This window comes from Penaeus japonicus, unplaced genomic scaffold, assembly GCF_977035675.1.
Source record: "Penaeus japonicus unplaced genomic scaffold, GWHDUDI00000001_assembly GWHDUDI00000036, whole genome shotgun sequence".
NCBI classification, from domain to species: Eukaryota; Metazoa; Arthropoda; class Malacostraca; order Decapoda; family Penaeidae; genus Penaeus; species Penaeus japonicus.
Window position 1 is genome coordinate 19,569,257 of NW_028234438.1, and position 15,000 is coordinate 19,584,256.

A 15,000-nucleotide genomic window follows, 5' to 3' on the forward strand; every position below is an offset into this window, starting at 1 on the left:
TTATGTGTGCAAAATAAAGAAATTATGAATAAATTTCATTTGAACCCAGTATTACCTGTGACTTCGACTGGTGTATGATTCATGTTGAATATTTTCATCGTCCTCTTTAATGTGTTAATGTCTTAATGAAGATGAAGTCTGATGATAAAAATCGGTAACACATTATGATTAAATGAATATCAACAAAAACATTGTAGATCATATATATAACATATAGATGGAACATATGACTCCTGAACAGATATGAAATAAGGTAACCGTAACCACTGACAATGGTATCACTAACAATTACTAACCATCAACATGAAGATTACCAACATTGCAAACGTCACTAACAATGCCAACGTTTCAAACAAGACTAACCATTCACACTGAGATCGTAAGTAAGAGCATCTTGGCCCGCGGCACTGGAGGCGAGGCACGTGTAGTTGGCAGCGTGATGTGGCTGCACCCTCAGGAAGCTTAGGGATTCGCCCCCTGCTGTCACGTGCAGGAACGGGTCTCGGCTGCTGTCTAGGGCTTGTCCATTCTGAAGGGCGAGGTTTAAAAGGGGGTGGGTGGGTGTGTGGGTGGGATTCCTGACGGGCGATGGGCGTTTGTTTCGAGGTGTGATTGATGGTTGTGGTTTTAGTTGTTGTTGTTGTTTTTTATATATCGGTGGTGTTTTGATTGATTTGAAAAAGGTTTGGATTTGTGAGATTGCCTTCTGATAGATTGGATTAAAAAAAGTGTTGCGCAAAATATATATATTCTTAATAGAAAATAAAAAATTAAAGAAAGGTCGTGTAAATGTACACGAACGCTTACACATACGACATGGTTCCAACTACTTCAGCTTCAGATCACATGAAAGTAATAACAGAAGTCCTAGACCAAGGAGGACGGTATATAAGAGTCTATGAAAACAGACTTCGACTACAGGACTAGTTACCTTCTGCCATGAGAGCGTGGCGGGGGGTCTGGCGTCGACGATACAAGCGAGGCTGATGGAGGAGCCTTGTACTACTGCTAAAGTTGTCCCTTCCTCTGGAGCCTGGATCACTGGGGACACTGGGCGGAGAAAGGGCGTCGTCATTTTAGCATTTCTTTTGGTTTTAGTGGTTGGCTATATGGTTTTGATTTGTTTTAGACACTGAAACCGGGAAATTTATGTATGGTCTTCTCTTTTAAGTATTTTTTCTTCGATTAAAAAAAGTCTTCTGGCCTGTTGGGAAGCCTCTTTCTAACAAATCAGTATATAAAAAAAATGTAAAAATAATAAATGAATAGAAGAAAGCAAAATAGAAAATACAAGTCGTCCCACAAGAGCACATCGGCATGCCCTTCTTGCCTCGCCTCCAACTCACACAAGACCTGCAGGCTGAAGGTCTCCTCGGCAGACCCGGCCGTGTTCGAGGCGATGCAGGTGTAACGCCCTTCGTGAGTCCCCTCGACCTTCTTCACCACGAGCGTCTCTCCGTCCTCCTGCAGGTCAAAGCCGCTCCTTGACATCTCCTCCTCCGTCAGGACCTTTCCTTGGCCGCCTACCCACGCTACCTGTAAGGAGAGAGGCGGGGATGCCCTTTATGCGCTGTTTATGCTATGTCAGTGTCTATAAGCTCACTCCGGACGTTTTAGTGGATTCATCTGCTATGTGTTACATCATTTTACCTTGATTGCTTTTAAATGATACAGATATATGTCTCCACACGAATACAAATAGTCAAAAGACCAATACTAAGAGAAAAAATATATATAACCATACCTATCTACTCACAAACGACATAAAGATTCGGTATTGCTCGGTGGCCAGCAGGTTATATGTGGCGGGTCACTCAGCAGGAACGCAAACATTCAGCAGGTGAAAGAAACTGTGAACTTTGTTATTTTGAAAAAAAAAAAAACGACATAAACCTTTCCAAGAAGCACAAGCCTCACCTGGGGAGCCGGATGGCCACGTGTCCTGCAGGTAAGAGTCACAGTGTCGCCCTCCCGCGCCCGCACCTTCTTGGTGGGCGGCGTGGGCGTGATCACGGGAGGACTAAGCACGTCCAGGGTGTAGTTAGTGGCTAGTGACCCTACTGCGTTAGTGGCTAGACATGTCACTCTGCCATCGCTGGAGCTCAACACTCTGGATAAAAATGAGGGATGGATAATTGTATACGTGACATTTGCAAGACATTAAGTGTGTTTGTTACCCTTGTTTTCAAAAGTATACTAGATTTTTACGATTCCAAAAGTCTTAACAACAGTGGTCTAGATTTTAATAATAATGGCTTAATTATATTATATATATATATGTGTGTGTGTGTGTGTGTGTGTGTGTGTGTGTGTGTGTGTGTGTGTGTGTGTGTGTGTGTGTGTGTGTGTGTGCATGTTCTTTACTGGATACATCAACTTATTTCGTCAAGGAGAATCGATCACATAATTGTTTAGTCGGTAATCACCCCCTTGGAGACAGCATCAGGAAGTAAATTTATCATTTTCTTTGACATTTTCTGTGTTGTTGAGTCGAGATCCGAACGACGCCTAAGCGTAGGGTCTACTCCGACCGTGTTTTATCAACATCATCTGAGCTGTAGATTTTTGTTGGTATTCTTGCATATAGATAGTTATTAATAATCACTTAATTATCGTATTGTTAAATTGATATAACATATAGCTTTTTACGACATTTGTTAAGGTAATCGTGTTAAGAAAAAAAAAACGTTTGGATTAAAACCTATTAGTAATTCACCTTGTTTCAATCAGTAACTATAAAGGTTTAAAAGTCCACTCACATCAGTTCTTTAGATTACCCATGTTATTCTAAACTTAAGTCACACACATGAAATTTGACTTGAATGTGAATCCAAACTTCTTATCTCTGAGAACTTCACAAAGAATCAGCTGATTAGTCAATCCACATATTCAACCCATTACGTAGTAACTACACCCATTCAGTCTATTAGATATTAATCACCTGATTTTATCCATTTCACATTAGTCACACCCATTCAGTTCATAATATATGAACCACGCCCATTCAGTCAAACACATACTGATCACCATCAAGAACACCCATTCATTTCGTAACATAAGAATCACGCCCATTCAGTTTAAAATGTATCAATCAATCACACCCATTCAATCTGTCACCCATTTGTCACACCCGTTCAGTCCATAACATATGACTAACACCCATTCAATCTAACACATCAAATCAAACCCATTGAATCTGTCACCCATTAGTCGTACCCTTTCAGGCCATAACATATGACTCACACCCATTCACCCATTCAGTCATACACATATCACTCAATACACACCCATTGACTTCATCGCATTTTCACCCCAGCCACCCAGTTCCCCGACCATTATCCTGTGAAAAAAGAGGTCCACGTGTTTACCGGAGCAAGTGCAGCTGTCTTCCCTGGCCGGTGAGCCTCACGAACTGTCCCTTGGCGTTGACAGGTTGGTCGTCCATGAACCACTTGATCTCCGGTTCTGGGTTCCCTTCCACGGGGCAGTCCAAGCTGAGAGCGCGGTTCACCAACACTGGAGAGGTAGGTAAGTGTTATGTTTTTTTTTTTTTTTTTTTTTTTTTTTAGGGTTGTGGGTTAGAGTTTATTAGGGACTGCTGTTTTATTCGTCTCTGGGTATGTGTTGTTGTTGTTTCAATGTTCTCTATTATTTAAAGAATATATATTATTATCATATTTACGCTATATCTAATATCTGGGGTTTTAGTGCAGATGCTCGAAGTAAACACAATTATTCACGATCACAAATATCACTGTGTGCAACCATGAAACTAAACTCAGTCTCAGTTTTGAAGGAGACAATAAACCATGACGTTTCGAGTAAGAACAGACTACTCACAAGACGCCAAAACCAAAACCAAAACTAGAAGTAAAATCTCTCCCATCTAACGTGGAATCTGGGGTGACCCAAAAAGTCTTTCATCTCACATCCATATACCCATCAAGACAACCAGAATATGCCCCCCCCCCTAAAGAACAAGAAAACATCAATCCATAAATGCATAACAGACCTAACGCAACAAACGCCACACAAAGTCAACAAAACGTGACCCACCCGTATGCTGTGTCTGCGGCTGGTACGAGAGCGACGGCGGAGCAAGAACATCCACGTCAAATACGTACTCAGCTGTTCCTGCTGCATTACTGGTGATGCAGCCGTACAAACCGGAGTCGTCTTGAGAGAGTGAATCGAAGTGCAACAGCCTGTTGAGAAAGAGAGCTTTTGTACTGATTTTGTTGCTGTTTATGGTGATGTTTTGGAGTCACAGCTTGCGGAGAATTGAAAATCGGGATTTACGTCTTTATAGCTGTTGATAGAGACAATTTTTGTGGTTTTTGTTGTTGTTGATGTTGTTTTTTCGTGATGCCTGATAGTGTTGATGAAGGAAAAGTCAGGGGTCGTTATTGAAAAAATAGAAATACTTAGAAGCAAATTACCCAAAGGATTCGATATTATTCAACCACTTGTCTTTTTTACCTGTCCGATGCTGTGAAGTTTCTGCTGCCAGGTACGGGCGTGATGATCTGGCCGTCCTTGAGCCAAAGTATGGTGGGCGTGGGCGTACCAGTGACGTCACAGAAGAGGTCGAGGCTCTCGCCCGCCACGCCGATCACCTTCTCCTCGAGTTCTGAACCCTGGGGCGCGTATAGGTTTAAATAACACTCGATTTTAAGCTTTACGTTGTTGAATAGAGGAAATACATAAAGAGAAAAAAAAAACATACATAGAAATCGATAAATAGATATTCTGGCGTATAGCTAGATATATCGATAATTAGATAGATAGAGAGATAGAGAGATAGATAGATAGATAGATAGGCAGACACAAAAATCTGATCGAACCTGATATACAGATGGATAGAGAGACAGATGGCCAGGTAGACAGATATATAGATAGACATATAACTAAAAAAAATAACAATAATAATAATAACGCTATATCCATACGTCTCACCATGTAAATATCCACAACATAAACACAGAACGACCTTGTACTACTCATGAAGCCAAACCACAGACTAAGGAACAATGAGCTAAATCACAGAGATTATGAGATTATAAATCATTCATATCATAAAGATTATGAGGAGGTACCGTGGCCCAGGTGGGTGGAGTGAGAACTGTGAGGAGGGTGGTGAGTGTAGTCGTGCCAGCGGCGTTGGTGGCGAGGCAGGTGTAATTCCCGGCATCTGCTCCACGTGCCCTCGTTATGCTCACCTGCCGCCCGTGGTTGTCTACGCTCACGCCCGAATGCAGGGCTGACAACGTGTGGCCATCCTGTGAGCGACGGGAGATGGGTTAGGTGTGTGGTAGAATGTGGTTTGTGTCCTTTGTGTGAGGTGTAGGGGAGACTTGGGTTATTGTCTGGTAGAATTGTTTGGGAAAGCGGATTATGTACCTTATTTCTTATGATGAGAAAATAGTTCGCGAATATATATATATGTATGTATATATATATATATATATATATATATATATATATATATATATATATATATTTTTTTTTTGTTTACTGAGATTGAATTATAAAAATTAATAACAGAAAATACATACTATATATATAAAATTTCACAGAAAAAATAACAGCATAAAGACGTTTTCTATGATCATGTAACAGCCACTAAACAGCACACCAAATATGTATAAATCCTTCTTTCTAAATAAATATGCTTGACGATCAATTTGCACCATAAATCAAATAACTTAGATATAATACTTTTATAACCAACTGATGAGGCCAAAGAATACATTCATCTTTTTCCGAATACCTTTAGCCACGTGATGGTCGGCGGGGGGTCGGCGACGATGAAGCACGTAATGGTCACAGGCCGATTCAGAACCACGGATTTCTCCACGACAGGTTGGTCCAGATCCAACAACTTTGGAGCCACTGAGAAGAAGAATAAACACGTCACCATAAGCATTCTTTAATGTTGTTCTTCTTCTCATTCCTTTATTTCATTTGCTTGTTATAATGCTACACGTTGTTGTTGCTGTTCGAAAGGGATCGTTGAAATTGTTGAAGACGTAACCGCACCCATGACCCTCAGTGTGAAGTCTTGCTCGATGGTGCCGGCTTCGTTGGTGGCGAGGCAGGTGTATCGGCCGTCGTCCTCCTTGGTCACGTTCTGGAGGGTCAGTCGCCGATCATCTCTGAAACACCGGAATTACAGAATGTCATGCAAGAGTCATGCAGTTGAAGGTTTCAGCATGGATCGATTGGAATAAACGATGTAGAAAAAATGAATGAGGATAAATACTTATTCCATAATTACACAATGTAAAAAAAAAAAATGAATGAGTGAATTAATCCCACAATGAGAGACGTTACTTGTCGTATTGTGGAATTATCTGTTCTCACCCAATATCTTATGCATTGATTGCAATGAACTCTTGAATAAACGAGGTCACTATACGCTCCTATAGCTCACGCTAATACAACTAGGACCCAGAAATGGTCTCTGCATTCTAAATCTAAGAATACCAAACGTACGTGGCAAACAACTATAAGATTCTATAACTCACAACAACTAGAATACAGAAACCATCCCAACATGCCAAAACTAAGCCTAGCGATAATTCACGATAACACATCTCCGATACAGAAACAATCCCCGCATTCTAAAACGAAGAGCGACAAACGTACGTGGCAGTAAAGGAATGCTGCATGATTCCAGAGTCCCTCATCCACAGCACGGACGGGTGTGGCGTGGCCTGGACGGGACAGAAGAGCTCCACGTCCTCTCCTGCCACGGCGTTCACGTCCCCTACGACAGTTTCCGTGAAGCGCGGAGGAACTGAGATGCATTGGGGATAAAAAAATTAAATCAGATTCTAAAATTAGCAATGGAAATGATACTACGTTCAAATGTAAAAGATAATCGTCACACATATCAGCTTAAAATTAGTCATGAGAATTATACACATCACAACCATTAAAACCATTAATATAAATCGATTTGAATATCTAGCACGATTCGCTCACGAGCATGAACGAACACGATCTAAAGACAAAACAAGTATAAACGATGCAACGACGGAACGCATCAGAACAAAAGCGAATCGGAAAAAAAAACAATAAGGAATCCACAAGCGCTAACCATGGACTTCGAGTGTGAAGTTCAGGGAGAGAGATCCCGCTTCGTTTATGGCCAAGCAGGAGTAGTTAGCGGCGTCATGTTCTGTCACCTGAAGGAGCTTGAGATCTCGTCCTCCAGCGCTGAGGTGGAGGTTGGGGTCGTCCTCATCCAGCGGCATGTTATTCTGAAATAAATTGTTCGGTTATTAAGAAGGAGGAGGCGCTAAAGAGTGAGGGATACATAGAAATAGATAGATAAGAGGGATAAAGGTATGTCGATAGGTAGAGAGGCAAGCAGGCATTGATTCAAACAGACAGACAGAATAAATAAATACGCATGGATAGACTATCAAAATTCACAAAATATGGAAGTAAATGGTTGGATAAGAAGAACATTATAAAATATGTTAACATAGTTAAATATGGCGTAAATCACCGTAGAGTTTATGCACCACATAACCAAGCGTATATACGAATAGATGAGTAACGAAAGATAAAAAGAGAAAATATGAATTAGAAAAACTGGAGAAGCGAAAAGAAGGGAAAGAGAGAAAATAAGAGTTCGAAAGAGGGAGACAGACTGCACAAATCATATTCAAGGGACAGAGGAACAGAGACACACAGAAAGATACATAATGAAATCTGGTGTAAAAATCCGTAGATTCTAGGCAACGATCTTATAATTCAAGACAATATATTTCACATAATTCTGAGACTATTTACTTATTCAATCATTTACTTATCTTTACTTTTTTTCATACAGTCATTCCTCAGCATATTCTAAAATCAATTTGTTTATCTATTTTGATTTCTGTGATCAGTCTATCTATCTATCTATTTATCCATTCATTCGTTCATACATCTAGTTACTCAGATCCCTCCTCAATTACCTTGAACCAAAAGATCTGCGGGTCCGGCGACGCGTGGATGAGGCAGGAGAGAGAAGCAGGCCTACTCGCACGCACGCTCACGTAGGTCGGGGCGCTGGGGTCCTCCAGCCGAGGCGGGGTCACCACTCGCAGCACGTACGTTTGCTCGTCCGACCCCGCCACGCTGCTCGCTATGCAGGTGTACGAGCCAGCGTGGATCTCGCTCACACTCTTAATCCTCAGCTCAGACTTTAAAAAGGAATATATATATATATATATATATATATATATATATATATATATATATATATATATATATATATATATATGTGTGTGTGTGTGTGTGTGTGTGTGTGTGTGTGTGTGTGTGTGTGTGTGTGTGTGTGTGTGTGTGTGTGTGTTTTGAGTGTATGTATCGTGTGTACGGTATGGAACATAACTTTGTTTTCTCGTTTATGTCCAAAGTGCGATTACGAACGAAGAAAAAAAGGGCTTGCTAAACGCGACGATGTGGTTATGGCAAACCTTCCAATTTATGTTGTGTCTGATGGAATAACACATAGACAAAAGCGAAAACAGAGTTGTGTCTTATATTGTACCTTAAGTAGGGGGAAATGTGGGTATAATGATCAGTGATGTGAATTATATATTGTGACTGAGCAAGGCTATTAAAAGGAGACAAAGCTACTTGTCTGTTTTGTAAGTAAGTGATTTTCTTAACGAAGTAAACAACACTAATAAAAACTTAATGAATTTAGATATCTCATATTTTTTCATAATTAATTTTATCTTTATGGATACAATAAAAAAAAGAACAATAATCAATACTTCAAATGAAAGAGTACAACGTTACAGACCGGCTTGACACCCCGGGCAAAGCTCCCTTCCCCATATATGGAACAACATCTCCCTAACCCTTTCACCCTTCATACTGGAGAGGAAAGACAATCACCTTCCCTAGGCCTACGTCGTGGACAGTGATGGCCGGCAAGTACAGTTCCTGCAGTGACACGCCGTCCTGCAGCCACACAATTGCAGGTGGAGGGTCGCCGTCCACCTCGCAGTCGAGCACCACGTCCGTGCCCTCCACAACAGACCGGAACGTGTCCTTGTCTTGAATGATCACCGGAGGCGCTGAAGGTAAAAGTAGTAATAGAAAAATCAATAAACGAATACAAAGGTGAAAGGTTTATGAAATCTTGGTCAATACACATGAGATCAGATTGTTCTGCATATTGATTCTTTTGTGGATTTTATTTCCCTTGAATTTCGGGGATTCCTAAATACTGTATTGTAATACTTATAGGAAAACATAAGTATAATGTATTTTTTTATATAGTGATATATGGAACAGCTGTTCAAAAAATCTGTTACTCCCCATAATACCATCGAACTTATCAACTTCCCATACAATTCCTCGAGTGCCTGACCCGAACCGCTACCGACCTAGCACATTGACTCGGTAGTTGGCCGTGTCGCGCCCGCCGTCGTTCTCTGCCACGCAGGTGTAGTTCCCGGTGTCCGCCATGACAGCCTCTGACACCAAAAGGCGCCGCCCTCCGTCGCCTTGCGCCACACGCCCGCCCAGACCGTGGTACCCAAACACGCCATCCAGCGGGGCGGAGTTCTGTCAGATAGGCCTAGTTTAGAAGGGTATTTGGCTACGCAAACAGTCGATCGGAGAAGAATTCTGAAGTGCTGATATAGATGCATGGATTGGAATGTCCGGATAAGAGAATTACAAATCATGAGGATGTCCTTTTTCTACGGTGAATCACTGCTTCTTTTTTTCGTTGCATTGATTGGCTATCAACCAGCGGCACATGCCAAGGTCATTGACCCCATAGATTTATTTTATCTTATCAATCTAGTAAAGCTCATAAAGTTTTGTCTCCTTTAGAAAAGTCATTATCATCATGGATAATTCTTACACAATTATACATTTGATATGCAAAATTCTATATTTTCAATTCTTCAGTAACGTATAATGTTTTGTCTATTGTTGTTAAATTTTTAACAGCTTATCAGGATGCGAAATACTGAAAGATTGGTGCCGCAATCCGGGTATTGTGGAGGGATGCATTTTTCAACATAGAGTGAGTTGGTTTAGTATTGTGGTGCTGACCCAAGCGGGTCAGCACAACCACAATTCTAACTTTCCTGTGGGCTGCGTTCTACAAATCTATAATTGGATTTGAGATAATGAATTTGAAGGTTGGTCCACGAACACCTACTCCTGACCTTACCTTCGTCCAGGTGATGCGCGGCTGTGGACTGCCCTCAACGGGACAGTAGAGAGAGAAGGGCATATCGACCAGAATCTCCTGCATTGGCGGGGATCCATCACCATCGTCCGCTATCGTGGCCGGAACTGTCAATGAAACAAGCTTGGTAATTCACGCATAATGCCCAAGCTGCCAGATTACCATAGCCTGATTTTCCTAACTTATCTCAATATATTTCTAGGAGATACCTTTCTAAATCAGTGAATCTTTCCTTTTTTTCTCTCTTTTTTTTTTACGAAGAATGTGGAAAAAATAAGAAACCCAAGTCAAATCCGATATCACTACAAATATAGCCAGAAAATAAAACAAATATATATATAGTCAACAGAATCCCCAAATACCTGCACGCCCATGAGCACCCGCGTCCCCCCCCGTACTGCGCGTTATTCAACCCCGTCACGTACCGATAACCCTGACATCGAACTGCTTCTCCGCCGTGCCAGCGCGGTTGGTGGCCAGGCAGGCGTAATCCCCGGAGTCTCCAGCCTGGACGCTCGTCAGAAGGAGCTCGTAGGGGCCCGTGAAGTGGACTCTGGGCCCGGGCTTGAGGGTCCGCCCATCCCTCAGCCAGGTGATGGTGGGCGGCGGCGACCCTTCGACGCCGCAGTACAGAATGGCCTCGCGCCCCGACACCACCTGCACGTCCGTGACAACGTCGGCTCCGCCCGCGTCGTGGATCGTTGGGGGAGCTGCGAGAAGGGGTGGGGGAGGGGGGGGGGTTAGCATGGTTAGTATTCTCTCTTTCTCTTTCTCTTTCTCTTTCTCTTTCTCTTTCTATTTCTTGTTCTTATTCTCTCTCTTAGTCTCTATCTCTTTTTCTCTCTTAGTCTGTCTCTTTCTCTCCCTCTCATTCTCTCTTTTTCTCTATATATCTATCTATCTTTCTTTCTTTCTTTCGTTTCGTTTTTTCTTTCTTTCTCTTTCTCTATCTCTTCCCCTTCCTCTTCCTCTTTCCCTTTTCCTTTTCCTTTTCCTTTTCCTATCCCTTTTCCCTTTCCCTTGCTCTTTCTTTTTCTTTTTCTCTTTCTCTTTCTCTTTCTCTCCCTCTCCATTTCCCTCTCCCTCTCCCCCTCCCTCTCCCTCCCCCTCTCCCTCCCTCACCCTCTCCCTCTCCCCCTCCCTCTCCCCATCCCTCTCCCTCCCCCTCTCCCTCCCTCACCCTCACCCTCACCCCCTCCCCTCACCCTCTCCCTCACCCTCTCCCTCCCCCCCCTCCCAAGACCCAGACAGAAGCCCTTTCCTCTGTCGGATTCCCTTCTTACTCATGACGGAGAGGTTGAAGGTGCGAGTAGCGTCACCCTCACCCTCCCCTCTCCCTCACCCTCTCCCTCACCCTCACCCTCCTTCCCCCTCCCTCTCCCTCTCCCTCCCCCCCATCCCAAGACCCAGACAGAAGCCCTTTCCTCTGTCGGATTCCCTTCTTACTCATGACGGAGAGGTTGAAGGTGCGAATGGCGTCACCCTTACCCTCCCCTCACCCTCACCCTCACCCTCACCCTCTCCCTCCCCCCCATCCCACACCCTCTCCCTAGAAACAATCCCAAGACCCAGACAGAAGCCCTCTCCCTTCTTACTCATGACGGAGAGGTTGAAGGTGCGAGTGGCGGCTCCCACGTAGTTAGTGGCGGTGCACTCGTACAGCCCTGAGGCCTCTGGAGTGACCTCGTGAATGGTGAGCATCTGACCTTCCTCTTGAGTGGAATATTTCTCCTCCCTGTCGGAAACAGAGAGGAAAAAAAACGTCCTTTTGTAAATATTTTGTATGATTGTAAGTGGTTTAAAGGGGTAACGCATATATTAGTTTATTTATTTTGCAAATTTACCGTATGGTGTTAAGGACAATTAAAGAGTCTATATTGGTATGATGAAAATAAAGAATCAGTTCATTTAGGATTCATACATTTAGCATTTTGTTGAAATATGAAGGAGAGATATAATCAAAGTTATTATCATCAACGTAACGATAATTGAAACTGGTGAGGGTAAGTTTGTCAATAATGATGATGATTATAACAATGATAACAATAAAAACAATGATAATAATAGTAATCATTATTATCATTATCTTTATCATCATCATTATTATTATTATTATCTTTTTATTATTATTATTAATATTATTGTTATTATTATCATTATTATCATTATAATTATTACTATTATTATCATGATTATCATTATTATCATTTTTATTACTATTGTTATTGTTATCATAATTATAATGATGATAATGATAATAATAATAATAATAATAATAATAATAATAATAATAATAACAATAATAATAATGATAATAATAACAATAATAATAATAAGGGTAGTGATAAGGATAATAATAATAATAATAATAATAATAAAAATAATAATAGTAATGATAATAATAATAATAATAATAATAATGATAATAATGATAATGATAATGATAATGATAATGATAATGATAATAATAATAATAATAATAATAATAATAATAATAATAATAATAATGATAATGATAATGATAATGATAATGATAATGATAATGATAATGATAATGATAATGATAATGATAATGATAATGATAATGATAATGATAATAATAATGATAGTGATAATAATAACAACAACAATGGTAATGAAAATAATAATGCCATGAATATTATTATCATTATCATTATCATCATCATCATCATCATTACTATTATTAAAGAATAAATGAACAATAGCATGACGACTCAACTAACAAAGGCGAAATGAACTGCTTGTTCTTGGTCCAAAATATAACCGGAACCGGCGAACCGTCCGCCCGACACCACAGCTTGGCGTCCCTTCCAGCCACTGTTTCCACGCCCGTTATATCATCCACGCCCCCTTCCTCCATCGTGGGCGGTTCTGAGGGAAATGATAATGATAATAATAATAATAATAATGATAATAATAATAATAATAATAATAATAATAATGATGATGATGATGATGATGATGATGATGATGATGATGATGATAATGATAATAGTAATGAATAATGTTAGAGAGTGAGATAGAAAGGGATAAGGTAAAAGGAACACTAAACTGGAATAGAAATTGTGTTAAAGAGAGATATGTTGATTTATTGAAGGATGAAGATAATCACGGAAAATGACTATAGATATTTAGACTAACACTGTGTTAAAAAAGAACATGCAGTCTATTTGAAGATAAGAAACACTTGGAAATGAACTAATAGATATTTAATAAACATTCTGGGAAAACAGTCCACCTCTTAATAAACATAAAACACTTGGAAATGAATAATAAACATATAATAAACATTAATAAAACATTAATAAACATTAACACAAGAGTAACACTGACTGATTACGGTGACGCTGAAGTTCCTGTGTGCGGTGCCAGCGGTGTTGACGGCCGTGCACGTGTAGTGGCCTGCGTGCCCGACCTTCACGTGCTGCACGTACACTCGGCGGCCTCCAGGCGACACGTGCGCGTACAGGGGCTCCCCGTCGCGTTTCCACGATACCTGTGGGATTTTTTTTTTTTTTTTTTTTTTTCTCTCTCTCTTTCTCTCTCTCTCTCTCTCTCTCTCTCTCTCTCTCTCTCTCTCTCTCTCTCTCTCTCTCTCTCTCTCTCTCTCTCTATGTGCGTAGACTTGGATGTGGTGGATTGTATGTGTCTTACGGATCAATTATATCCCTTTTCACTACAAATGCGTAAACTACGAACATTTATCTTGAATCACTGATGGAAATAACTTTTTACCCAACTGAACCTTGTCTAAGAGAAACATAAACATATAAAACACCTCATATATCCCCTCAAACACGACTCCACCCTCTCACCTGCGGCTCAGGGTCACCGCTAACGTCACAGTCGAGGTCAAGCTCGTCCCCGGCGCGCAAGGTCACGTCGGGGTTGTGGAAAAACTCGGTGAACTGCGGCGCCACGAGGACCTCCAGCGGGAAGAGCAGCTCCGTCACGCCCGCATCGTTCTTGGCCACGCAACGGTACACACCTGAGACGACCAAGGGGCGTCCAAGAGGTGATCAAAGGGTACGAAGGAGGCAGGTAAAGAAGACAGCTAAGGTAATCAAGGGACACGCAAAAGGCAGGCAAGGGATGTTAAGGAAACTAAAGACATACCTACGACAATCAAAGGACACACAAGATACAATCGAGGGACACAGAAGACAATAAAAGGACCCACAAGACAATTAAGAGATACACAAAAGACAATAAAAGGACACACAAGACACAATCGAGGGACACAAAAGACAATCAAGGGACACATTAAACACAATTAAGAGATACACAAAAGACAATAAAAGGACACACAAGACACAATCGAGGGACACAAAAGACAATCAAGGGACACATTAAACACAATTAAGAGATACACAAAAGACAATAAAAGGACACACAAGACACAATTAAGGGACACACAAAAGACAATAAAAGGACACACAAGACACAACCGAGGGACACAGAGGGGACACATTAAACATAATTAAGAGACACACAAAAGACAATTAAGGGACACACAAGACACAATTAAGGGACACACAAAAGACAATAAAAGGACAGACAAGACACAATTAAGAGACACACAAAAGACAATTAAGGGACAGACAAGACACAATTAAGAGACACACAAAAGACAATTAAGGGACACACAAGACACAATTAAGAGACACACAAAAGACAATAAAAGGACACACAAGACACAATTAAGGGACACGCCAACCACAAAACTCGCGGTTCAGTGCATCAATGTATCACCTTGCATTAACCTT

At 41.1% G+C, this 15,000-nt stretch overlaps 1 protein-coding gene across 1 annotated transcript in view; it reads right to left on the reverse strand.

Annotated features, from left to right (window-relative positions):
- Window positions 1–15,000, reverse strand: part of LOC122250308 (hemicentin-1) — a 143,750-nt gene that overhangs the window by 69,757 nt on the left and 58,993 nt on the right. The window contains 21 exon segments of the mRNA XM_086531864.1: window positions 364–529; window positions 932–1,050; window positions 1,347–1,536; window positions 1,918–2,110; window positions 3,369–3,516; window positions 4,057–4,205; window positions 4,480–4,637; window positions 5,097–5,279; window positions 5,771–5,892; window positions 6,040–6,155; window positions 6,649–6,799; window positions 7,103–7,265; window positions 7,971–8,198; window positions 8,902–9,083; window positions 9,396–9,576; window positions 10,196–10,320; window positions 10,639–10,923; window positions 11,809–11,948; window positions 12,958–13,105; window positions 13,568–13,730; window positions 14,050–14,222. Of these exon segments, the coding sequence (XP_086387990.1) occupies window positions 364–529; window positions 932–1,050; window positions 1,347–1,536; window positions 1,918–2,110; window positions 3,369–3,516; window positions 4,057–4,205; window positions 4,480–4,637; window positions 5,097–5,279; window positions 5,771–5,892; window positions 6,040–6,155; window positions 6,649–6,799; window positions 7,103–7,265; window positions 7,971–8,198; window positions 8,902–9,083; window positions 9,396–9,576; window positions 10,196–10,320; window positions 10,639–10,923; window positions 11,809–11,948; window positions 12,958–13,105; window positions 13,568–13,730; window positions 14,050–14,222 (3,483 nt within the window).